The 25,622-nt window shown below is 52.3% G+C and overlaps 2 protein-coding genes across 2 annotated transcripts; one reads left to right on the top strand and one right to left on the bottom strand.

Moving 5' to 3' along the window:
• Nucleotides 1–977: 977 nt before the first annotated feature.
• LOC142403896 (olfactory receptor 14A16-like) lies at nucleotides 978–14,131 on the top strand. The gene is made up of 6 exons (XM_075490195.1): nucleotides 978–1,876; nucleotides 6,197–6,213; nucleotides 13,401–13,451; nucleotides 13,565–13,628; nucleotides 13,851–13,998; nucleotides 14,093–14,131. The coding sequence occupies exons 1-6, from the start codon at nucleotides 978–980 to the stop codon at nucleotides 14,129–14,131; spliced, it is 1,218 nt and encodes a 405-aa protein (XP_075346310.1).
• A 4,589-nt stretch (nucleotides 14,132–18,720) lies between these two features.
• On the bottom strand, nucleotides 18,721–25,189 carry LOC142403895 (olfactory receptor 14J1-like). Its single transcript, XM_075490194.1, has 5 exons — nucleotides 24,820–25,189; nucleotides 23,565–23,776; nucleotides 22,278–22,401; nucleotides 19,942–20,006; nucleotides 18,721–18,795 (listed from the first exon to the last, which is right to left on the bottom strand). The coding sequence occupies exons 1-5, from the start codon at nucleotides 25,187–25,189 to the stop codon at nucleotides 18,721–18,723; spliced, it is 846 nt and encodes a 281-aa protein (XP_075346309.1).
• Between the last annotated feature and the right edge of the window lie 433 nt (nucleotides 25,190–25,622).

Genomic DNA, 25,622 nt, shown 5'->3' with positions numbered 1-25,622 from the left:
TGCAGCAGAGGAGACTCTCCCGAGTGCCTGTCTGTCCGTCCTGGCCCTGCTTCCCTTGGCACAAGCACTGGGGCATTTCTCTTGGTTTCCCCACCCCTCCCTGGTGCTGCTGCTCTTGTTTTCAGGCTCTCTGGGAAAGGGGGTTTCAGCTGCAGCTCAGCAGCTGATCCTGCAGGTCCTGCCATGCTCATGTTTCCGTGGGTGCAAGGCGGCTCTGTGGGGCACTGGGCAAAGCAGTCCATGGCATGGGGATAAGGCTGACTGTCCATTAAGGACACCCCATTTTTAGGGCATCCAGAAGAGCACAGCTCTTCCCTGGGGAGGGCAGGGTGGAGATCATCTGCCCTTTCAGGCTGGATTCAGCTGTTCCCAGCAGAATCCAATTTCCTTTCAGGGGAACATCTGAGTGTGATCACCATCCAGACCAAAGAGGTGTGAGCCAAGGACAGCTGGGAGCAAGACTGATGGACAGACCAGCTCTCCTCCATCTGCACTAAGGGTCTGTCCTTCTGCCTCTCAGGATTCTCAGTGTATCACTTGTGGTGTAGCAGAAATGCCAAGGATTTCTGCCTTCAGAAAACACTCCCCAGATGTGAGAGGAGCAACAGGAGCAAAATAAACAAAACAAAAGCCCTGTACCTTGCTTCTGCAGTTGGGTGAATTGGGAAGGACGATGCTGAAAATCTCTTTGAAACCATGAGTAAATTGACCCTGAGATCACTCCTGGTTCCTGTTTAGCTGTGGCTGCACAGCAGGACTGATTCCTCCACAGAAGAGTCCCTGCTCCCCACTACACCCCAACCCAGCACACAGCAGAGCTCAAGCCAGGGAGCTGCACGAAGGCCTTCCTGGAAGGACCGATTCAACGTGGGCTCTGTCTTTCTCTGAGAAATGGAATAGCTCTTACTCAGGGAAGTCTCTGCTCACTTGTCACTGACTTTCCCTCCTTGACCAGGCCCTTTGCACAAAGTAAGCAAATGTCCAACAGCAGCTCCATCACCCAGTTCCTCCTCCTGGCGTTCATGGACACACGGAAGGAGCTGCAGCTCTTGTACTTCTGGCTCTTCCTGGGCATCTACCTGGCTGCCCTCCTGGGCAATGGCCTCATCATCACCGCCGTAGCCTGTGACCACCGCCTCCACACCCCCATGTACTTCTTCCTCCTCAACCTCTCCCTCCTCGACCTGGGCTCCATCTCCACCACTGTCCCGAAATCCATGGCCAATACTCTCTGGGACACCAGGGCCATCTCCTACTTGGGGTGTGCTACTCAGGTTTTTTTCTTTCTCCTTTTCTTGTCAGCAGAGTGTTGTCTGCTCACCATCATGGCCTATGACCGCTACGTTGCCATCTGCAAACCCCTGCACTACGGGACCCTCCTGGGCAGCAGAGCTTGTCTCAATATGGCAGCAGCTGCCTGGGGCAGTGGTCTTCTCTATGCTGTGCTGCACACGGCCAATACATTTGCACTACCCCTCTGCCATGGCAATGCCCTGGACCAGTTCTTCTGTGAAATCCCCCAGATCCTCAAGCTCTCCTGCTCACAATCCTACCTCAGGGAAGTTGGGCTTATTGTGGTTAGCACCTTTTCATTTTTTGTGTGTTTTGTTTTCATCGTGCTGTCCTATGTGCAGATCTTCAGGGCCGTGCTGAGGATCCCCTCTGAGCAGGGACGGCACAAAGCCTTTTCCACGTGCCTCCCTCACCTGGCCGTGGTCTCCTTGTTTCTCAGCACTGGCACATTTGCCTACCTGAAGCCCCCCTCCATCTCCTCCCCATCCCTGGATGTGGTGGTGGCAATCCTATATGCGGTAGTTCCTCCAACAGTGAACCCCCTCATCTACAGCATGAGGAACAAGGACCTCAAGGATGCTCTGTGGAATCTATTTTAATACATCCTACTTCAGCATCAATAAGATGCCCATCATCTTCATAGCATTCCCAGGGTATCTCAGGAAATGCCAAAACTTTGTGCTTTGGTTTCGTTTTTGTTTTCTGTCATTCTTTCATTCTTCTTTTGTTTATAGCTTTGATGATATCATTTCCCTTTATGTAATACTATTTTTGCCCTCCTGTTTTTTTGTTTTTTTTTCTTTTTGACCCACAGCCTCTTATACACATGGAGGCAGGCTACCTGTGAGAAACACAATAAAGAAACCAGCAGAAAATTATTTGCCTCAGCTCCCATCACTTATATCTTGTGTGGACATGGACAGCAGCAGGACCTGGTGTTTCCCGTGCTGGTGTCTCCTCACTTCCACCCTGTCCTGCTGTACCCTTGCATTTGTGTAAGCCCTAAGGTCTCATGTAACTTGTGACAGTCCTGTTGCCTCCACCGTGGCATGCCTGTGGCTGCAGGAGGAGCAGGCCATGTGAGCCACTGTGTCAGAGCTGGCTTCCCTGCCAGCACCACCGTCACCAAAGGGGCTCCTCAGGACAGGGCCAGACGACCGGGTGCCTCTTCCAAAGCTGGTGTCAGGAATACACCCAAGGAGCTGCTCCCAAAACAGGCCTCTTGCTCTTCTGGGGTTTCCGACAGATTCAGGGGGACAAGCTAAGAGTCCCACCGTGATATATTAGGGACTGAGGGTTGGATGGAGAGCTCCCTTCTTGGTTGCACATGGCCGAGAAGACAGCAACTGGTCTTTGACTTATCTGCCTGGCACTGTCACACCTCTGGTGGGGATGATGGCAGATGCTGGCCTGGAGAGAAATCAGGAACTGCCAGGAGGTGTCAGGGAAACTCCACGGACAGCGTATGAGTCTGGGTGGGCAGTGAGTGGCTCCTCATAAAATGTGTAATGTCATAAGGTAGGTTCTTCCAGAGGAAAAGGTGAACCTGAGGAGCCCGTGGGCTACTGAGGACTCTGCAATGCCAGGAGAGGCTGTGAGGAGCCAGCAGGCAAAGGGACATGAGAGTGGAGAGTGGTTCAGGACACCGTGACGGATGCACCCACTCTGAATTAGTGAACAGTACTTTGGTTCAAGCATCACCGACAAGTGGCCCTGACTGAAATCAGTCCTGCTGTGCAAACTGTGAGAGCTGTGCTAGGCCATATCTTCTCAGCCACTAAGGAGTCTCGGCCACGTCTTATCAGGAGCCAAGAGTACCAGCCCGAGCTGGGAGCAGACAGAACTAAAACTGCTACAGCTGCCCTCCTGCACAGACACCAAAGGAGGGTTTGACTACGAGTCCATCCCTGTGTGCTATAAATATTTGTAGCCTCCCCGAGGCCATTGAGGTCTCCTGTACGGCAACAGGTTGCATGGCGATGATCTGCCCTTTGAGCAGGGACACTTCTCAAGGGTACTCCTCAAGGCTGAGAGACCCCTTACCTGGTACCTGATATCTATAACGAGGCAGGTGACATTTTACATTAGGCCTAAACGTATATTGTATGCTAGCAACATTTATTTATATATCCAGCTATAGCTTAAATATTAGAATTGTAGTCAGTAGCAGAGTGTTTGACTACTGTCTAAATCATTGTCTAAATCATTGTCTAAATCATTGTCTAAATCATTGTCTAATAACCATCTAAATTATCATCTAAATTATCATGTCGATCATTGTCAAATCATTGTCAAATCACTGTTTAAGTACTGTTTAATTACCATTCAATTATTGCTAAATCACCATTTGATTATCATTTAATTTTCATTCAATCATCAATTCATTGTCATTTGATCATTGTTTAATCATTAATAAAACATTTTCGTAAACCCCACAGCAATGACTTCTCTTAATAATTCACCTGCGACAAAAACTGGTGTAGTCTGCAGTGTGGCGGACTCAGTCCTTGAATAATTATGGAGGACAAATTTAACCCTTCACCGAAATTTGTGGATGATTGGGTGCATGAAAAGCGGGAAAACTGGAATAGGATGGAGAAACAATTAAACCTTGCAGCAGGGAAAAGGAAAGATGGTAAAGAGAAGGGAATAATATGCGAAAAGTTGATAACGTGTTTGGGAGCTGCGTATCAGTATAAGGAATGTAAAGATCAGGAAATGAGAGTGTTACAAGGTGAGGGTGAACAAAGAAAGCGACCAGAAATGCTGTTATCTGTGCAAATAGGTCAATTGTAGAAACAACTGGGGGAGGAAAAAGAAAAACGCAGGAAGGTAGAGAATAAACTCGAACCCATGATATTTCAGGCCCCCCAACACACCAGATCCTCTAAAAATTTGTAAGCTAATTGTGTCCCCCCAGAAGATTGGGATGGAGATATTTGGGAGAACCCCAACCAAGAACTTAGGGATGAGAGTGAATGAGATGAATCAGAATTTAAGGTAGCCCCTGTTATTAAAACTGAGGTATCTGCTGGACCTCAAGGGGGCAACCAGAGAAATAGCACAAGGACCATTCCGTGGGACCCCCTTCAATTGGCCAATCTGCATGAAAAATATGGGCAGAAGCCTGGCAAGAGCGAGACTGAATACCTGTGGTGTGCCTCCTTAACCGGAGGAGAGCATATGATGTTAGAGCAAGGCAAAGCGGATGGCTTTGGGGGACCAGGAGTGTTCTTGAACGAGGGAGCAGCCCCTAACGCTGAGCCACACTCCATTACACGCTGAGTAGCTTATTGGGCAGGGGCACAGAGCCTTGGGATAGAGGGGAGCCACTGCTATGCCAATACGATCATGAAGCGAGCTTTCTACTGCCGTTACAAAAGCAGCCTGCCTGCAGGCTGTGAACGACAGGGGTGCACATGGTAATTACCCTCTCTCTGCCCGTGTAGACCCCCCAGCCATGAGACCCCTGCTAAGGGGAGCCCCTGCTGCCTGACAATCGTACCTCATTGCAAAGAGGGATGAAATAAGACAAAACATACAACATCACGCTCAGGAGGGTCAGGGCAGCCAAGCCCAGCTTTGACCCATCCCAACCTGGGCAGACTTAGTGCACAGCACTGTAAATCATCGTCAAGAAATGGGGAGGGATGAACCGACACCAGCAGGACAATCCCAAGCTGATGCAGACAACAGAGTACGTAAGTACGTACTCCGGCAAGTAAGACAGGCTCCCCAGAACCCCAGACACTTTCCCTGATCTCATGAACCCCCTGATGGAAGCTCATCAATGGGATAACACAGACGGCTCTCTTATCTATGTCCCAATGGGCTGTCAAAGATAACTAGTACAATTTTTAATTGACATAGGAGCTAAAATTTTAATAATTTCAAGTTTGGATTCCCAAACAACTAACATTAACCCTGGCCAAGAAAGGGTTAAATAACAGGATTTACAGGCCAAAGTGAAATGTTCCCCATAGCTAAAGTAAACTGGTGATTGCCAGGGGAGAAAAGGATATCAAGGCACCAGTTAGCAGTAGTTTCAGGGAAGGAAAATGGTTTGGGCTTTGAGGTATGACAAGATCGAGTTTGGAAAGGACTGGACAGTGGTGTTTGGTCTTGTGGCTGCCAGGAGTGTCCTTGGTTAGCGGAGTGAAAATGAGCAGCTCCCCATGGGTGTCAGTGAACTGGCAGAGTTCACTGCTGTGAGCTGCCCCCACGCTGCCTGACTCAACAATAACCCATGTCCCTCACTCTCCTCTCTCTGCCGCTGCTGGGATGGGTATTGTGGAGGTCACAGCTGACCTAGAAAAAAGACACATTACCTCCCGAACACTCTCCCCATGTAATTCCCCAGTGTGACCAGTTAAAAAGCAGATGGGAGATGGTGCCTAACTATAGACTACAGAAAGTCAAAGGCAAACACCACTCCTCCTACAGCTGCCGTCCCACAGGCAGCTACATTAGCTGCCACCTTCCAAGCTGCCACTCACCCCCAGATGGTGGTAGGAGATGTAAAAGATATGTTCTTTATGGTGCCGCTGCAGGAGGAGGAGAACAGAAAACTTGCTTCTACCTGGGATGGGATACAATTTACTTTTAATTGTACAAATAAAAGTAATTTTAAAACTTACTTTTAAAATTACTTTTAAAAGTACAAATAAACTGGTACACAATTAACTTGATCTCCTTCTACGACAAGGGGACGCACTTAGTGGATGAGGGAAAGGCTGTGCATGTTGTCTGCCTAGCCTTTAGTAAAGCCTTTGACAACGTTTCCCACAGCGTTCTCCTGCAGAAACTGGCTGCTCATGGCTTGGACGAGCATGAGCTTCTCTGGGAAAACAACCTGGCGGGATGGCCGGGCCCAAAGAGTGGTGGTGACTGGAGTTAAATCCAGTTGGCAGCTGGTCACAAGTGGTGTTCCCAGGGCTCAGTACTGGGGCCAGTTCTCTTTAATATCTTTATCAGTGATCTGGATGAGGGCATTGAGTGCACCCTCGATAAGTTTGCAGACAACACCAAGTTGTGCGGGAGCGTTGATCTGCCTGAGGGTAGGAAGGCTCTGCAGAGGGATCTGGACAGGCTGGGTCGATGGGCTGAGGTCAATTGTATGAGGTTCAACAAGGCTCAGTGCTGTGTCCTGCTCTCCCTATGGGACATGACTGCAGTCGTTCATATGAACACTTCTATAAACTGCCATGAACATACTGAGTGGGAAAAGGTTCTTTTGGCCTTTATTTGGGCAGCAGCTGTCATTTGATCACCTAGGGTGATCAAAAGAGACTTGAGGGCCTTGGGACGGCTAGTAAGAAACTCAGGAGCGCAGGTTATTTTCTCTTCTCTCCTTCCAGTGGTGGGCAGTGACACCAGAAGGAACAGAGATGCCCAATCTATTAATGCATGGCTCCGTGGCTGGTGTCATCACCACGGATTTGGTTTTTTTGACAACGGGATGGCGTACGCCGCACCGGGTTTGCTGGCATCTGATGGGATTCATCTTTCTCAAAGGGGAAAGAGAATCTTTGCTCAGGAACTTGCAGGGCTCATTGACAGAGCTTTAAACTAGACTCGAAGGGGGAGGGGGATAATATCAGGCTTGCCCGAGAGAAGCTGAGGGGCGACGTGCCATGGTTGGAGGGAGCGGCTGACAGCGAGGACAGTCGGCCTGAGTCCTCGAGATGCGCGGGGTACGCTTGGGCACAGCCGAAGTCGAGCGGAGTTGAGCCAGGGGATACTGAGGCAACGGGAGCCAATAGGGAAACACCAGTGAAATGCCTCAAAGCACGCAAGGGGTGTTCTTCTATGAAGGAGGCACGGACGACAGCCCAGCTGAAGTGCCTCTACACCAATGCACGCAGCATGGGTAACAAGCAGGAGGAGTTGGAAGCCATTGTACATCAGGAAAACTATGATATGGTGGCCATCACGGAAACGTGGTGGGGTGACTCGCACAACTGGAGTGCGGCGGTGGATGGCTATAAACTCTTCAGGAGGGATAGGCAAGGCAGGAGAGGTAGTGGGGTAGCCCTATATGTCAGGGAGAGTCTGGATAGTTTAGAGCTCGATGATGGTGATGATAAGGTGGAGTGTCTATGGGTCAGAATCAGGGGGAAGGCCAACAAGGCAGATATTGTGGTGGGAGTCTGTTACAGACCACCCAACCAGGATGAGGAGACTGATGAACTATTCTATAAGCAGCTGGGAGAAGCCTCACGATCGCTAGCCCTTGTTCTTGTGGGGGACTTCAACCTGCCGGATGTCTGCTGGAAATACAATACAGCAGAGAGGAAACAGTCTAGGAGGTTGCTGGAGCGTGTGGCAGATAACTTCCTGACACAGCTGGTGAGTGAGCCAACGAGGGAAGGTGCCCCGCTGGACCTCTTGTTCACCAACAGAGAAGGACTTGTGAGCCATGTGATGGCTGGAGGCTGTCTTGGGCAGAGCGATCATGAAATGATAGAGTTTTTGATACGTGGAGAAGCGGCGAGGGGGGTCAGCAAAACTGCCACCTTAGACTTCCGGAGGGCGGACTTTGGCCTGTTTAGGAGACTGGTCGAGAGAGTCCCCTGGGAGGCAGCCCTTATGGGCAAAGGGGTCCAGGAAGGCTGGACATTCTTTAAGGAGGAAGTCCTAAAGGCACAAGAGCGGGCTGTCCCCAGGTGCCGAAAGACGAGCCGGTGGGGAAGAAGACCGGCCTGGCTGACTAGAGAGCTCTGGCTCGAACTCAGGAGAAAGAGGAGAGTCTATGACCTCTGGAAGAAGGGGCGGGCAACTCAGGAGGACTACAAAGGTGTAGCGAGGTTGTGCAGGGAGAAAACTAGAAGGGCCAAAGCTGAGTTAGAGCTCAGTCTGGCTGCTGCTATAAAAGACAACAAAAACCACTTCTTCAAATACATTAGCAGCAAAAGGAGAGCTCAGGAGAATCTCCAGCCCCTAGTAGATGGGGGAGGGATCACAGTGACCAAGGATGAGGAAAAGGCTGAGGTACTTAATGCCTTCTTTGCCTCAGTCTTTATTAGCAGGGCCGACTGTTCTCTGGGTACCCAGCCCCTGGAGTTGGAAGATAGGGATGGGGACCAGACTAGAGCACCCATAATCCAGGGGGAAATGGTGAGTGACCTGCTGCACCACTTAGACACTCACAAGTCTATGGGGCCTGGTGAGATCCACCCGAGAGTGCTCAAGGAGCTGGCAGAAGAGCTCACCAAGCCCCTTTCCATCATTTACCAGCAGTCCTGGCTAACTGGGGAGGTCCCTGCTGACTGGAGATTAGCGAATGTGACACCCATCTTCAAGAAGGGCCGGAAGGAGGACCCGGGGAACTACAGGCCTGTCAGCCTGACCTCAGTGCCAGGGAAGCTGATGGAGCAGATCATCCTGAGTGCTATCACACGGCATGTAGAGAATAACCAAGGGATCAAGCCCAGCCAGCATGGGTTCAGGAAAGGCAGGTCCTGCTTGACCAACCTGATCTCCTTCTATGACAAGGTGACCCGCCTAGTGGATGAGGGAAAGGCTGTGGATGTTGTCTATCTAGACTTCAGTAAAGCCTTTGACACGGTTTCCCACAGCATTCTCCTGGAGAAACTGGCTGCTCATGGCTTGGACGGGTGTACTCTCCGCTGGGTAAAGAACTGGCTGGACGGCCGGGCCCAAAGAGTGGTGGTGAATGGAGTTTACTCCGGTTGGCGGCCGGTCACAATTGGTGTTCACCAGGGCTCTGTGTTGGGGCCAGTTCTGTTTAACATCTTTATCAATGATCTGGATGAAGGGATCAGTGCACTCTCAGCAAGTTTGCAGATCACACCAAGTTGCGTGGGAGTGTTGATCTGCTGGAGGGTAGGCAGGCTCTGCAGAGGGACCTGGACAGGCTGGATCGATGGGCCAAGGCCAATTGTATGAGGTTTAACAAGGCCAAGTGCAAGGTCCTGCACTTGGGCCACAGCAACCCCATGCAATGCTACAGGCTTGGGGAAGAGTGGCTGGAAAGCTGCCTGGCAGAGAAGGACCTGGGGGTGTTGGTTGACAGCTGCCTGAATATGAGCCAGCAGTGTGCCCAGGCGGCCAAGAAAGCCAATGGCATCCTGGCTTGTATCAAAAATAGCGTGGCCAGCAGGACTAGGGAAGTGATCGTGCCCCTGTACTCGGCACTGGTGAGGCCGCACCTCGAATGCTGTGTTCAGTTTTGGGCCCCCCACTACAAGAGGGATATTGAGCTACTGGAGCGGGTGCAGAGAAGGGCAACGAAGCTGGTGAAGGGTCTGGAGCAGAAGTCTTATGAGGAGCGGCTGAGGGAGCTGGGACTGTTTAGCCTGGAGAAAAGGAGGCTGAGGGGAGACCTCATCGCTCTCTACAACTACCTGAAAGGAGGTTGTAGAGAGGTGGGGGTCGGTCTCTTCTCCCAGGTAACAAGTGATAGGACAAGAGGAAATGGCCTCAAGTTGCGCCAGGGGAGGTTTAGACTGGATATTAGGAAATTTTTCTTCACTGAAAGGGTTATCAAGCATTGGAACAGGCTGCCCAGGGAAGTGGTTGAGTCGCCATCCCTGGAGGTATTTAAAGGACGTTTGGATGAGGTACTTAGAGACATGGTGTAGTGGTGGTTTTGGCAGTGTTAGGTTTATGGTTGGACTCGATGATCTTAAAGGTCTTTTCCAACCTATATGATTCTGTGATTCTGTGATCTGCTATTGGCCAAAGGAGTTCCCCACTAAACTCAAAGAGGATGCCTCCAGATACTGCCCTGTCTCTATGAACTGCTCCATTAGAGCTTGCAGTCACCTGCCATGTATCTTGAACACCTCTGGCCCCTCAGATGTCACCAGGTGTTTGAGGCTGAACAGCTCACTCCTGGCCTCCATCTCCACTAGTGACCATGGGAGCTGAGACAAGCAGCTCCCAGGCAGCAGGTGCCTATGTTGTGCCCACCTGAACTGAGGCCAGAGGAATCCCACCTCCTGTGGGTCTGTGGCAGTCATAAGTGAGAGCTGAGTCCCCTTCCAGCCCCAGGACTACAGCCAGGATGAGATGCCTCACTTGACTCACTGACTCCCTTCCCTCAGCAGGGGTAAAGGAGACCCCTCCCTGTCCCTGCCTGGGTGTCCTGTGTGATGCTGAGACAAGGAAAGGTGATTCTTATGCCCAACTCTTTTTTTATTGGGAGAAATGACTCTTCTAGAAAGAAGTATTTCTCCCCAGCTGAGGGAGGGAACATGAGTGCTGCCTTCAGCCTGTTTCCCAGCAGGTTCCCCTGCAGCCCCAGGGACACCTGGAGGGAGCCCAGAGGGGGCAGAGAAAGTGCTGCCTTGGGCTGGTCCTCTGCTGCTGAGCTGGGCTGGGCTCCTGGCATGGAGGGAGCTCCTGGCAAGCGGGCAGCGCTGCAGAGAGACAGCTCTGCCCAGGAGCAGCTCCTCTGCAAGGTGCAGCAGGGCTGAGGGCACTGCCTGCAGGCACTGAGGGCAGACAAGAGAAGTGAGAGCAGGTTAAATGCAGTCTGGTGTGGGAGGAGAGGTGAGAGCTCACTGTTGGAGAAATCTTCACAGCCCTTGACATGGTAAGTCTCTCGCTGCAGGGCAATGCAGATGAGTTCCTGTAAGTGTCTCCTTGACCTGGCACATGTCACAGCTGATAGGACCTGCCAGGATGGGTCTCCTGGCTTTTCTGGTGTGCAGGAGGAAGAGGACGTGCTCCAGAGCAGGGCTTGCCTGCTGCACCAGCAGAGGGACAGTGGAGACAGCTCCCTCTTCCCAGGGATGGCTGCAGGGGTGCCAAGCTGGGTGTACATGCAGGGCTGCCTCATACTCCGAGTAGCATCCATGGGCCCCAGGGTGCTGTGTGCCATGACAGGGACTCTGCTGCCTGCCAGGGTCAGCACTCAGCCTGCCCGGGGAGCTCCCCTCAGTGCAGTGGGGAGAAGCTGTGGGTGGAAGGAGGGACCCCCAGCAGGGCAGGGCAGGGTCCTTCTGCTGTCAAGAGGGTGCTGCATGGGTCAGGGCTGCTCACAGCTCCAGATCAGCCCCAGGGCATTTCCAAGGGGATGTTTCAAGAGGAAGGTGCAGGCAGGGGCTACCTGGAAAGGAAGGTGCTTCTCTTAGGCTTCAATTTCATGCTGTGGGGCTGTAAAGGGAAAAGGAGCTGCCACTTCTGAGAAGGGACTGGTATTCTTGAACAGTTACGTGATCAGAAGGTCTGCTAGGAACCTCATAAACTGCCTTCACCTACCCCTCAGCCTACAGGCAGCACCAGCATCACCTCTGCTGGCAACATCACGGTTTGTCTGACCTGCTCTTTACCACCTGCAAGCAGGGAGATGTCCCTAGACAGTGCCCTCCCACGGGGAGTGTTCTGTAGGGCAGAACTGAGTGCACAGATGGTGGGATGGGGTCTCTCAGAATTTGCTGTGAAGAAAACGATGTGGGGCAGGGAAGCAGGTGGAGAAGGCGCAAGAAGCAGAGGGCTGGGCAAGGAAGAAGAAGAGAAAACTAAACATAGTAATGTCATGGGAAGGAGATTTCTGAAAACTCCCTGTCACCCCCTCCAGTGTGGTCACCTTCCGCTGAGCAAGCCCCCTTGCCTCCTCTCTGACCCAGCAAAGTCTCTGCCCTCATGGCCGTGGGGCACCAGGCATCAGCCGTCCCCTCTGCAGCCAGAGCTCCAGCAGAGGAGAGGTGCCTCTCTCCAGCCAAGTGCCCATTTCCCTCTGCAGAGCACAGGGACCGAGTGTGACTGCCGTGCAGCATGGCTGTATGTGAGGCTGTGTGCACGGCTGGTTACGGTGACGACGTTCTCAAGTGCCTTTGTCTCTCTTCTTGCCTCTCTTGGCAGAAGGATTGTGGTGCAGCTCCTTCATTTCCCACTTTCCCTCCTGTGCTGCTCCTGTTCCTGCCTTTGGGCTCCGTGGGGTTGGGGGAGTTTCTGACACTGACCCTTCAAGCCTTGCTAGGCAGGGGTCTGTGTGGGGGTGAGGTGTCCCAGCCCCCTTCTGTCCCGTGGGGCTCCAGGAACTGTGGCCTGTGGGCTTGTGAAACGAATGGCTCTCCCCAAAGGAGATCCTCTCTGCAGAACACTTGACCATTTCCCCGCAGTGTCCTACCTGGCTGTGAGCTTGACACCAGGCACAGCTGTCTCACAGCATCTGTGTGATACCTGAGACACCCATAAAGGAGCCCCAGAGCTGCTAAGACTGTGGACATGGTCTTTAAAAAGCAGCTGTAGGTGGGCGTCCTGGTTTTGCCTGGGATAGAGTTCATTTTCTTCCTAGTAGCTAACATAGTGCTGTGTTTTGGTTTTAGTATATGAATAATGTTGATAGCACACTGATGTTTTAGTGGTTGCTAAGTAATGTTTACACCAGTCGAGGACTTTTCATCTTCCCCTGCTCTGCCAGGTGCCCAAGAAGCTGGGAGGGGGCACAGCCAGGATAGTTGATCCAAACTGGCCAAAGGGCAATTCCATACCATATGACATCATGCACAGTATATAAACTGGGGGGAGTTGGCCAGGGGGTAGCGGTCGCTGCTCAGGGACTGGCTGGGCATTGGTCGGTGGGTGGTGAGCATTTGCATCACTTCTTTTTTTCCTGGGTTTTATTCCTATATCTCTCTTTTGTTGTTTTCCTTTTTGTTATATTTTTTTATTACTATTAAGAGTATTATTATATTATTTTTTCTTTTTCCGAATTATTAGACAGTTCTTATCTCAACCCACAAGTTTTCTTAATTTTGCTCTTCCAATTCTCTCCCCCATCCCACCGGGGCGGGGGGGGGGAGGGTGAGCAGGCAGCTGTGTGGTGCTGAGTTGCTGACTTAAGTGAAGCCACGACAGTGGGCAGCTGAAAGGTGCCCCGCGTGTCCTTGCCTAGAAGGGGAGTGTTGAGGCCACTGTCAGGTGCCCTGTGAAAGAGGAACAAGTTTGGAGATCTCAGCTTTGAGTCCAGACTCCTCTACTCTCAGCAGGGTCAGGTTTCTTTTAAGGGGAAGATACGACTGCGATCTGCCTCCAACTCAAGCACACACGAGTGCAGGGTGGCTGGGAACAAGACCGATAGATAGACCAGCTCCCCACAGCCTGCACTGAGTGACAGTGAACCCTTTGCTACTCAGGTCTCACGATAGAAATGCTGAGGATTTCTAACTTTGAAGAAGACTCCCCAGGTAGGACAGGAGTATCTAAAAGAAAATAAAGAAAATGGAAAAAAAAAAAAAATTTCATTTCCTTACTTGAAAAGTCTGTCCTAACTTCTCACTGCCTTTCCCTTCTTCAACAGTCGCACATGCCCAGATGCAGCAACTGTCCAACAGCAGCTCCATCACCCAGTTCCTCCTCCTGGTGTTTGTAGACACACGGGAGCTGCAGCTCTTGCACTTCTGGCTCTTCCTGGGCATCTACCTGGCTGCCCTCCTGGGCAACGGCCTCATCATCACCGCAGTAGCCTGCGACCACCGCCTCCACACCCCCATGTACTTCTTCCTCCTCAACCTCTCCCTCCTCGACCTGGGCTCCATCTTTACCACAGTCCCTAAAGCCATGGCCAATTCCCTGTGGGACACCAGGGCCATCTCCTACACGGGATGTGCTGCTCAGGTCTTTATGTTTGCCTTCTTTATCACAGCAGAATTTTCTCTTCTCACCATCATGGCCTATGACCGCTACATGGCCATCTGCCAACCCTTACGCTACGGAACCCTCCTGGACAGCAGAGCTTGTCTCGACATGGCAGCAGCTGCCTGGGGCAGTGGGTTTCTCAATGCTGTGCTGCACACGGCAAACACATTTTCCTTACCCCTTTGCCAAGGAAATGCTCTACGCCAGTTCTTCTGTGAAATCTCCCTGATCCTCAAGCTTTCCTGCTCAGACTCCTACCTTGGGGAAGTTGGGCTTCTTGTAACCAATTTTGTCCTTGCCCTTGGGTGGTTTTTTTTCATTCTTTTCTCCTATGTGCAAATCTTCATAGCCGTGCTGAGGATCCCCTCTGAGCAGGGATGGCACAAAGTCTTCTCCACGTGCCTCCCTCACTTGGCCGTGGTCTCCCTGTATGTCAGCACTGGCATGTTTGCCTACCTGAAGTCCCCCTCCATGTCTTCCCCACCTCTGAACCTGGTGGTGGCAGTTCTGTACTCGGTGGTGCCTCCAGCAGTGAACCCCCTCATCTACAGCATGAGGAACCAGGAGCTCAAAGATGCCCTGAGGAAACTGATTCAATCGGTTCACCTTCAGCAGCAGTAAGATGCCCATCTCTCCTCACAAGTTAATTTCAGTTTTTCCCATGATGATCATGTTCCTACCAGAATAGTTATATTCATCCCACAATCTCCAGAACATGACCTGGCTGTGCCTACTAACCCAGAGACCTTTGGTAAATGTGTGAACTTGCTTTCCAGTGAGCATTTCTGTAATAAATGGTGTTTACCAAGGGCAGCTCCTGAAGGCGGTGCTCTCCTTTTTGCTGAAGTCAGGACTAGGTTGACTAGTCCATGACTTTTTGCTGACCTTGGTTCTCGGTGGGCTCAGCCACAGCGAGGTGTTTTGGGGAGTGAGGTCTGGACTCAGGTCTCAGCTGTGGGTGCCCAGCACGACCGGAGATGGTGAACGCGCTCTGAAGTGCCTGCCCAGGGCTCCCCTGCATGCAGCAGAGCTGAATGGTAGCTGTCCAGCTTTCTGGAGGGGAAAATGGAGACCCCAGGAGAGCAGAGGGTGTCTCCAAGGGACACCATGTGCCTGCATGTGGGCGTCCCAAAAGAAGGACCATCCAAGGTGGAGTCAGCCAAAGGCAATGCACTACATTTAAGTATCTACAATCAAACAAGAGCTCTGCCATCCCAGGGATGGCTGTGGGGACCCAGCAAGATCAGCAAACGGAGACAGGAGGGTGATTCACATCTCCTTCAGTCAAAGCCTAAAGGTGGTTCAGTGTGTACACTGGAAAACATCCTGAGTCATGAGAAATGCTCTGAGCTCCTTCCACAGCTTTAGACCCCTGGCAAGGAGCTTGTGGCAGTGCCCAGTCCAGCTGGACCTGACCAGCACAGCCAGTGTGGAGTCACTCCATGGTCCCACAGCCCACTTGCTCTGCAGAGCATCACTGCCAGCTTGGGGCCCTGTGAGGAGCATAGAGAAGGGGCTGGGAGCACCAGGCCAGCTCAGGGGAGGGATGGGGAGAGATCAGACAGGAGCTCACAAGGGCTGGAAATTGCCTTGCAGAGAAAAATCCTGGTGTTCAGCTACTCCAAGATAATACGCAGTGTTCGGCTATCCTAAAGCACGCTCACGATGCAGAGCCAGAAGTCCTTGCTGTCCTGGTGCTCCAACAGGCCTGGGAAGTGGCTTGGGAAGGATTGGTGTCCACCACTTGCCATCTCTTAGTGCCATTGTCCCCCCTGCAGGGTGGCATGGAAAGGAAGGCTGGGACCCTGGTTGAGGGCTTGCACTGAAGGCAGTATTGACCCAGAAGCCACATCATTTTGCTGTGGTCCTTCAGTCCCTGTGACCAGCATGTGTCCTTGAGACAACCTTCCCCACCCTGCGTGTCAGCCCGTACCCCAAAAGCTACCCCAAGACAAAGCTCCTCAGCCAGTGTCCAGCTGTGACCACAGGAAGGACAAGACCTCTCCTGGGTCCTCTGCAGGGCTCAGCATACAGAGGAGAACTTGGGAAACTGTAGACCATCCCCATGCCCTTGGAGGCCCTCAAGAAGAGTCCCTCAGGCCTAACATCCAGCCCGGCTTGTCGCTGCATGAACAGCCAGGAGAAGGTGCCCCAGGAGCATCATTGCAGACCCAATCTCCTCATTCCAGCCCCAGCCCCGAGCTGGACAGGGCTCTCCCCCTTGTCACTGTGGTGGTTCCAGGGACCCAAGAGACACCTGGGGGGGAAATGTTTGGTGAGCAGTGCCAACCCAGTGCTCCCAGCAGCTCCTTGGCAGCCAGCACAGCTCTCCATGGTCAGAAAAGGACTTGCTGCTGCTCATGGGCTCGGGGGTGCTGCAGCCACTGGCACTGTCTGCTGGCAGCTCCCAGACTGAGGGCTGAGCTTTGGAGCCCTGCAACACAGCTCCTGCTGGGCTTTGAGCTGCTGGTCACAACGCTCTGGCCCTGGTTACTTGGTAAGTTCTCAGTCCACCTCACTTTCCCCTTATCTAATCGATACTTCATCAGCGCATCCAGGAGGATGCTAGAGGAGACAGGCTGACAGCTCCCAAGATCCTCCTTCTTGCCTTTCTTCAAGGCAGGATTGACACTGCCTTCCTTCCACTCCTCAGGAACCTCTCCCAGTAACCATGACCTTTAAAAGAGAATCGAGAGTGGCCTCGCAGTGACATCAGCCAGTTCCCTCAGCACTCGTGGGTGCATCCCCTCAGTTCCCATAGGCTCAGGTATGTTCAGTTTGTTTAAATGTTCCCTAAACTAAGACTCCTGCACCAAGGCTAAGTCTTCCTTGCTCCACATTTCCCCCTGGTCTCAGGGCCCTGGGATGCCTGAAGGCCAGTCCTAGCAGGAACGACTGAGGTGAGGAAGACATTGACTATCTTGGGCTTTTCCATATCCTGGACCATATACCACGTACATTTTCCATAGTCTTCCTTTTGCTCTTTATGTAGTTGTGGAAACTGGTTTTGTTCTCCTTCAGGATGCTAGCCAGATTCAGCTCGAGTTGGGCTTTGGCTTTCCTAAGCCCATCTCTGCACACTTGGGAAGTTATCATCGATATCCTCCAGAAGCCTTTGGGATGGTTGTGCCTTGCTATCTTGCTCCTCAGGCAGCTACCAAGGTGGTTCAATGCCAAGACAAGGAGAACCAGGTTGTGAGAACATGAGGCTTCTTACAGTGGCCTGAGGAAGGGCTCATCTCCTTCTTCCTGATCAAGCAGTCAACAACAGACACCCACTGCAAGGTCACCCATGTTGGTCTGCCTGCCAGTCCCCACCCACAAGCTCTCGACAGGCTCATCATCTATCCCAGGGCAGAGCTCCAGGCTTTCCCACTGCAATTGCATTTAACTATGCTCTCCTTGTTTTACTTATTAGCTGTCATGTCCTTTCATTCCTTTTGCTGTGATCTTGTTAGAGGCACCACAAGCTAGGTGAGCCATCTGCACACCCACATTAACCTCTGACACAGTGGACCTTCACTCCAAGTGGACCTCGAGAAACTCTGGGCTTTGACCAAAAGAAACGTCAAGAAGTTTTCCAAAGAGAAGGGGTCTTCTCCTTCTGATCTTCTGATGTCATGCATCAGGGGCCAGAACCATACTGTTGTACTGCTTTTTGGCTAGGATAGTTTTAATTCTCATCATAGTAGCCCATATAGTACCGTTCTTTGGATCTGTGAACCAAAACAGTGCTGATAACACAGCGATGTTTTAGTTACTGCTGAACGGTGCTTGCCCAGCATCAAGGCCTTTTCTGCTTCTCATGCTGCTCCACCAGCAAGTAGGCTGGGGGTGCACAAGAAGTTGCAAGGGGATAGAGCTGACCCCAACTGACCAAAGGGATATTCCATACCATAGGATGTCATGAGTGAGTGAGCGGCTGTGTGGGACTGAGCAGTCTACCAGGGTTAAACCACACCACCCGTCCATCAAGGCAGGCTTAGACATGACTGGTTGAGGAGCAACCTCAAGGAGAAGGGTTTGGGCATTACTAGGAATGCCATAGCAGGCAGTGGTGCTACACAGGAATATGGCCATGAGCACATTGGGCTGCACTGGGAGGAGTGTGGCCACCTAGGCAAGGGGAGGTATTGTCCATCTTGACTCAACACTGCTGTGGCCACATCTGCAGTAGTGTGCCCCAGTGTGGGGCTCCCCGTTCTGGAGGAAGGGGGATGAACTGTTACGTGGGCAGAGAAAGTCTGCCAAGAGATGCTTTGTGGTCATGTGAGGAGAGTCTGAGAGACCAGGGCTTCTTTAGCCTGGTGAAGTGGAGGCTGAGGGAAGAATAGTGGTAGCTTGGGACAGCTTGAAAATTGCTTTCAGAGATGATGGCACGTTTTTTCGTAGTGGGAAACAGCATGAGAAAGGAAAAGCACCAGAAGCTGCAGCTGTGGAGGTCCAGAGTGCACCTCAGGATAAAGAACTGTCATCTTGAAGGTAGTGCTGTGGTGCAAAAAGTCACCCAGAGGGAATGTGGATCAGCCCATGGCTTTGTGTTTCAAGGAAGAGCTGGCGAGGATGGAGAAACAGCAGCACAGGTAGGGACATACTGGGGTGAGAAGAAGGTGGGGAAGCACGTTGGGTGTCTGCAGCCTTCAGGGAAACAGGCAGAGGCATGGGACAGTGTAGGAAGGCGTGTGGTGCAGATGGCCAAGGGCGCTGGCAAGGCTGAAAGGCCCTGACAGAACCGAGGTCTTTGTCCCCTTGGCTATGGCTGATGTCCCTGCCACAAAGGCCTAAGAGGAGACACATCGTCCTCATGGTAATGGGGTCTCATTGCCTCCTCACACCCACCCCGGGGAGACTGGGAGGTGTCGTACCATTGTCCTTCACTTGGCATTGCACTCCCTACATCACAAGGAAGAGCCCTGAGTCACACCGGAGGGACTGGATCTCCCTTCCCAGGGGCTGGGGGTCAGGGCAGTGGCCATCCTCTTTCATCCAACAAGCCAAGGGTTTCCTCAGCATCAGCATTGCCTGCACTTTGCCTTTGCCTGCCTGTCATCATGGCCTCCAATTACCTGCTCTAACGAGTCCCTTGGGAGGCTTTGTCACTAATGGCCCTCAGAGGGGCCCATTAATGCTTCCAGGTACTTTGGGCTTTGCTTCTGACTTTGACTTCTTGAGAGGTTTCTTCAGTCACTTCTCAGTACCTGAAGTTCATGGACTCAGCACCAAACACGCCATGGGGCTCATTAAAATACAGAAAGCCCTAATGAGCCATGTCTCTTCCCATAACTTTCTTCAAGTCCTCAAGACTTGTTCACCTAATTGGAGAGGTTTCAGTTAGGTAGTAAATGATGAAGACTTTAAGGAAGATTTCATAAAGGAGGATTTTTTATTTGAAGGATATTTTCTATCCTGTTTCAGTTTATAGAAGAAGTGACAGCAGCATTCTACAATGGTTATTGATCCACAGGGTCTCCTGAAGGCATCTGGACAGGCAGGAGAAGCAGTCCCTGGAGGTCCAACACTGTAAGGACAACCTTACTCCTCACTTCCCCCACCCCATGACTTCCCTCATCGGCCATCTGGGACTTGCATCACTTTTCCTCACATCAGACTTCTCCACTGAGGGCTGCAGCTGGATGGTACAGCTCCTTTGCACCAGCTCCCGCCTGCTTTCCTTAGAGACCTGGCTGCACACAGGCACAGAAAGCTTTCTCTTCGTTGCCAGGAAACAAAAATTAAACATGATATAATTTAATAAAGTTTAAAAATGTCTCCTCAGCTGTATGCCAAGTCTAAGCAGCATCTGACGTGGCCCACCTTTCACAAGGGATTTCCGTACAAGAACAGTTTGAGACAGAGACATAAGAAAGGATAGATATAAACACAATTAAGGTGTTGACTAAAGAGGTAATTAGACTTCTGAAAGATGGGGCAACTTTCTAAGTCCCTGAAGCTCAGAGCAGAAACCAGACAGTTGAGAGGCATCTGAAGTACCAAAGAGCAAGTGGAGGAGGAAACCTGAGAGCAATGGGAAGGGCATACGTCCACATAGTCTACGGAAAAGATGTCCTTAGGCATGGCTACTGAATCAGGAGAGGTGGGAACACCTGAATGACGAGGGAGATGACATAATAGACAGAGGAATCGTAAATACATGTACAGGGGAAGATCAATAGTTCTTCTCCTGCCATTAGCACACTTCCAGGAAATTCCCATTCTGTCATGGTGGGAAAACATTGCCATTTCTTAAAAGTACTCAAATGATTCAGTTCAAGAAAATGAGCTGGTATGTTATTTTAAATGTAAACAAACAAAAACCCGTGTGCACCTTTCCAGGCAGCTGGCCTGGCATTGGCGTCTATCAGAGAGGACCTGTGGCAGAGCAGAGCACCTTGCAAGCTGCAGGTGGAGGCTGGGCAGGGCTTCCCGGGGCATCTCCACTGGCACCGGGTGTCTGTGTCCCTGTACCTGAAGGCATTTGTGTCCTACATCCATTCCCAGTTCTGGACACTTTCCTTTTCGATAAAAGGAAATCCCCCTAAAGACTGAAATAAAGCTGAACAGGGCGTTGACACATTTGCTTTGGCTCTTTCTCTTCAGTTCTCCTTACTTTCATTTCTATTGACATTAACTGACATCTGACAGGCATTACAACAGGATTGTTTTGTGTCTTGCACAGAGCTGCTTGCCCCCAAACCCTTCCCTCCCCAGGACTCCTCAGTCTTTGCCCAGAGCAAGTCACACTGAGGTGTCAACCTCTCTTCACTGCTTGAGATGGTTTTTTTGGATGGTAACTTACAGCACAGGAACATTCACACCCATCAACATCTGCTCTGGTCCAGTTAAAATAGGGCCCAACATCATCATAGGGTCATAAGAGAGCTGAGGTTGGAAGGGACCTCAGGAAGTCTGCAGTGCAACCTGTCAGAAACGGGGTCAGACCAAGTTGTTCAAGGCTTGATTCACTCTGAGTTGGAAAACCCCCAAGGACAGAGACTGCACAACCTCTCTGGGTGAGTTCCAGCACTTGCAAGAGCTCATGGGGAAAAAAAGCTTTCCTTATGTCCTGGCTGAACCTCTTCTCCTTCACCTTCCTCCCATTGTCTTTTGTCCTGCTACAATGTGCCATGGTGAAGAGCCTGGCTCTGCATTCTCCATGACCTCCTCATAGGTTCTGGCAGGATGGGGTGAGGCTCCCCGGCCTTCCCTTCTCTGGGCTGGACAAGCCCAGCTCCCTCAGCCTCTCCTCACAGGCAAAGTGCTCCAGTCCCTGGCTGTCCTGAGGGCCCTTTGCTAAACCCTCTCCAGCTTGCCAATATTTTCCTGAATTGGGGATGTGAATTCTGGATGGAACATTCCAGAGAATCCCTTCCCTCGGTATCCTGGCCGTGCTCCTGGTCATACAGCCCAGGACCCTGCTGGCCTCCCTTGCTGCCAGGACACACGGCTGCCTCCTGTCCAGCTCCCTGCCCACCAAGACCTTTCCCACAGGGCTGCTCCCAGCCAGGCAGCCCCCAGCCTGTGCCATCACCACGGTGAGTCCCCTGCAGGGGCAGAAACTGCCATTTGTCCTTCTGGGGTTTCATGAGGTCTCTGCCAATACGTGCTCTCCTCCTCCTTGAACCCCTTCATTGAGCACAGAGGCCTGGGAGACCTTTTCAGTAAAGACTCAGGCACAGAAGGCATTGAGTGCCTCAGCCCCAGCATCAGTGTCTGCTGTTATTAAATCACCCTCCTCAGTCAGCAGCAGCCCTGCATTTCCCTTGTTCAGCCTTGGTCTCTAACACAGCCATTAAAGCTCTTCTTTTCACTCTTGACTTTTCATGCAGGCATCAATTCCAGGTGACCTTTGCCTTTCCCAAACTCATACCTGCACAGCAAAGGCAATGTACATAAATTCCTTGTCTGTACCTGTCCTTGCTGTCATCCCCTTGGCAGCTGCTTCTTGTCCCCTGTCTGAGCCCTGTCCTGGGACATCCCAGCCCCGCGGCCCCACACATGGTCCCACAGCCCCACTGTGCAGGCACAGCACAGGACAGGGTGCATTCAGGGTGGGGAACGGTCCCTCTGACATGATGCCCACAGCAGTCCTTGGGGCTTTGTCACCCCATGGCCTTCCTCTTAGGCAGCCTCTCCAAGCTCCAGCAGAGGCCATGTCAGCTGTGGGGCTTCACAGACAGCCATGCTCCAGGGCCTGCCAGGGTCTGGGCCAGGAGGGAGACCGGGCAGGGCTGGGCATTCCCCTGATACAGGCACTGAGCCCAGCAGGAGGATGGAGATGACCTCGCAGCAAAACTCACCCATAAACCTGGGATGAGCAGCCAGTGCTGGAAATGGCTGGTGAGAGAGGCTGGGGGGTGACAACTGCCCTGGGTCACCTTCCTGGTCTGTCTGTGCCACCAAGGGCATGGACCAGCCCCCTCTCGCCTGTGCTTTCATGTCTCGGCTCCCTTCCATAAGCCTGGTCTCTATACCACAAACCCAATGGAGGGTGTCCTCAATCTGCATGGGCACACAGCTCAGCTAACTTTGGCATTTTCTGGGCACTTTCCAGCCCAGCCCAGCCCCTCCTCGGATCTCCCCATCTCCCCTGCCCTCTCCCCAGCACAGCACAGCACAGCACAGCAGCCCAGGCTGGGCTGGCCCCATGGCAGTGCCCACCGCAGGGTGCTACAGAGCTCTGAGCACCCACAGCACAGCCCCAGCCCCTCTGAAGGGCACAGCAGCTCTTGGGGGGCAGAGGGTCAGCCTCCCAATCAGCCCCAGGGCTGGGGCATGAGGAGACAGAGGCCAGTGTGTCCCTGTGTCCCCTGCTCTTGTCCCCAGGAGATCCCTGTTGCCAACTGCTGGCAGCCCCTCTGTGCCAGGCCCTCTCCCCAGCACAAGGCTCCTGCCCTGGGACTCCTCTGGCTGCTCCTGCTGCCCCAGTGACAGAGCAGCCTGTCCCAAGCTGCTGCATGCAGAAATAAATTTCTCTGTGTCATCAGTTTCCCCCTGGGACTAGAGAGTTGTGCCTTTGCTCTTCTGCAGGGATCATCCATGCCTCTAGAGAGCCTTTCCCCAGGGGACTGTGTCTGTGCTGGCCTCATCGGATGCTTCTGCCCCCTTCCCATGCTCCCTGCAGGGCCCCAAGCTGGTGGTGCTGCTCTGCAGAGCCAGCAGGCTGTGGTGCATGAGAGCCATGGGGAGACAGTCCCGGGAAGATCCCTGCTGATCATCACCATCTCCAGGGACACTGGCACCCACAAGTGAAAGCTCAGTCCAGGCCTCCTTCCCTAATTCATGACCCCAAGCCCTCCTCCCCTTAGCCCATGGAGAACCGAAGCACAGCAGCATGGCCTCATGGGGGCAATTTTTCAGCCTGATCCTGACCTCTGCTTTGGAAGAAGAGCCCAACCTGCAGACAGTGGCACAGAGAAAACCTCCTTTTATTACAGAGACACGACATGGGAGGCCAGCTATACCGTGGTGCCAGACACATGTGCAAAGACCTCTGGTTCAGACAGACTGGGTTCATGCCTCTAGAGAAGCAGAAGGGATGGAGATGTACCTGGGCAAATATGATTAGCACAGACATGATTATCAAAGTACAGGATGTACCCCACATAGATTGGAAATCACTTGTGAAGTGACATGTGAAGGGCTTATTGCTGCTGAAAGACTACTGATTGAATCAGCTTCTTCATTGCATCCTTGAGCTCCTGGTTCCTCATGCTGTAGATGAGGGGGTTCACTGCTGCAGGCACCACTGAGTACAGAACAGCCACCACCAGATCCAGGGATGGGGAGGATATGGAGGGGGGCTTCAGGTAGGCAAACAGGCTAGTACTGATAAACAGGGAGACCACGGCCAGGTGAGGGAGGCACGTGGAAAAAGCTTTGTGTCGTCCCTGCTCAGAGGGGATCCTCATCACGGCCCTGAAGATCTGCACGTAGGACAGCACAATGAAAACAAAACACACAAAAGCAAACAAGGCACTAACCACAAGAATCTCAGCTTCCCTGAGGTAGTCTGAGTCTGAGCAGGACAGCTTGAGGATCTGGGGCACTTCACAGAAGAACTGGTCCAGGGCATTGCCCTTGCAGAGGGGTATGGAAAATGTATTGACAGTGTGAAGGAGAGAATTGAGAAAAGCACTGCCCCAGGCAGCTGCTGCCATGTGGACACAAGCTCTGCTGCCCAGGAGGGTCCTGTAGTGCAGGGGTTTGCAGATGGCAATGTAGCGGTCATAGGCCATGACGGTGAGGAGAGAAAACTCTGCACCAAACAAGAAGAATACAAAGAAGACCTGTGCAGCACATCCTGTGTAGGAGATGGCCCTGGTGTCCCACAGGGAATTGGCCATGGATTTGGGGACAGTGGTGGAGATGGAGCCCAGGTCAAGGATAGAGAGGTTGAGGAGGAAGAAGTACATAGGGCTGTGGAGGCGGTGGTCGCAGGCTACGGCGGTGATGATGAGGCCATTGCTCAGGAGGGCAACCAGGTAGATGCCCAGGAAGAGCCAGAAGTGCAAGAGCTGCAGCTCCCGTGTGTCTGCAAATGCCAGGAGAAGGAACTGGGTGATGGAGCTGTGGTTGCACATTTGCTTCCTCTGGGTGTGGTTATATGTTGAGAAGGAAAAGGCAGTACTGAGTTAGGCCAGACTTCTCTCAGGAAAATGTATTGCATGTCTCACAGCACCCCCACACTCAGACTACCTCTTTTCAGGAAGACCTTTCTGCAGCTCCCTCACTTGTCTTCTCCATGGGGAGCCCAGGTAGCACAGAGATAGTAGGGGAGAGCTGTGCCCTTCTGGAGGGCACCCTGCAGCCCAGCAGGACACCCCAGGGAAACAGCTGAATGTCCTGAAGGTGCCTGGAGGAGCCCTGGGCACTTTGCTCCCATAGACACATCTGCAGAGATGGACCCAAAGGGAGGACACGTGGAGAAGGCTTTGTGCTGCCCCTGCTCAGAGGGGATCCTCAGCACAGCCCTGAAGATCTGCACATAGGACAGCACAATGAAAACAAAACACCCCAAAGCTAAAGAGACACAAAACACGATAAGCCCAACTTCCCTGAGGTAGGATTGTGAACAGGAGAGCTTGAGGATCTGGGGGATTTCACAGAAGAACTGGTCCAGGGCATTGCCTTGGCAGAGGGGTATGGAAAATGTATTGGCCGTGAGCAGCACAGCAGTGAGAAACCCACTGCCCCAGGCAGCTGCTGCCATGTGGACACAAGCTCTGCTCCCCAGGAGGGTCCCGTAGTGCAGGGGTTTGCAGATGGCAATGTAGCGGTCATAGGCCATTACTGCGAGGAGATAATACTCTGCTGTGATCAAGAAGAGGAAGAAAAAGACTTGTGCAGCACATCCTGTGTAGGAGATGGCCCTGGTGTCCCACAGGGAACTGACCATGGATTTGGGGACAGTGGTAGAGATGGAGCCCAGGTCGAGGAGAGAAAGCTTGAGGAGGAAGAAGTACATGGGGGTGTGGAGGTGGTGGTCCCAGGCTACGGCGGTGATGATGAAGCCGTTGCCCAGGAGGGCAGCCAGGTAGATGCCCAGGAAGAGCCAGAAGTGCAAGAGCTGCAGCTCCAGTTTGTCCGCAAAGGCCAGGAGGAGGAACTGGGTGATGGAGCTGCTGTTGGACATCTGCTACCTCAGGGCATGGGGGCCTGTCCTTAGAGGAAGATTCAATGAAGAGTTAGGGGAGACTTCTTTGAGGTCAATCACTAGACCT

Source organism: Mycteria americana, unplaced genomic scaffold, assembly GCF_035582795.1.
Source record: "Mycteria americana isolate JAX WOST 10 ecotype Jacksonville Zoo and Gardens unplaced genomic scaffold, USCA_MyAme_1.0 Scaffold_46, whole genome shotgun sequence".
NCBI classification, from domain to species: Eukaryota; Metazoa; Chordata; class Aves; order Ciconiiformes; family Ciconiidae; genus Mycteria; species Mycteria americana.
The sequence above is the reverse complement of the archived record's forward strand: the minus strand, read 5'-3'. Positions and strand labels throughout refer to the sequence as shown.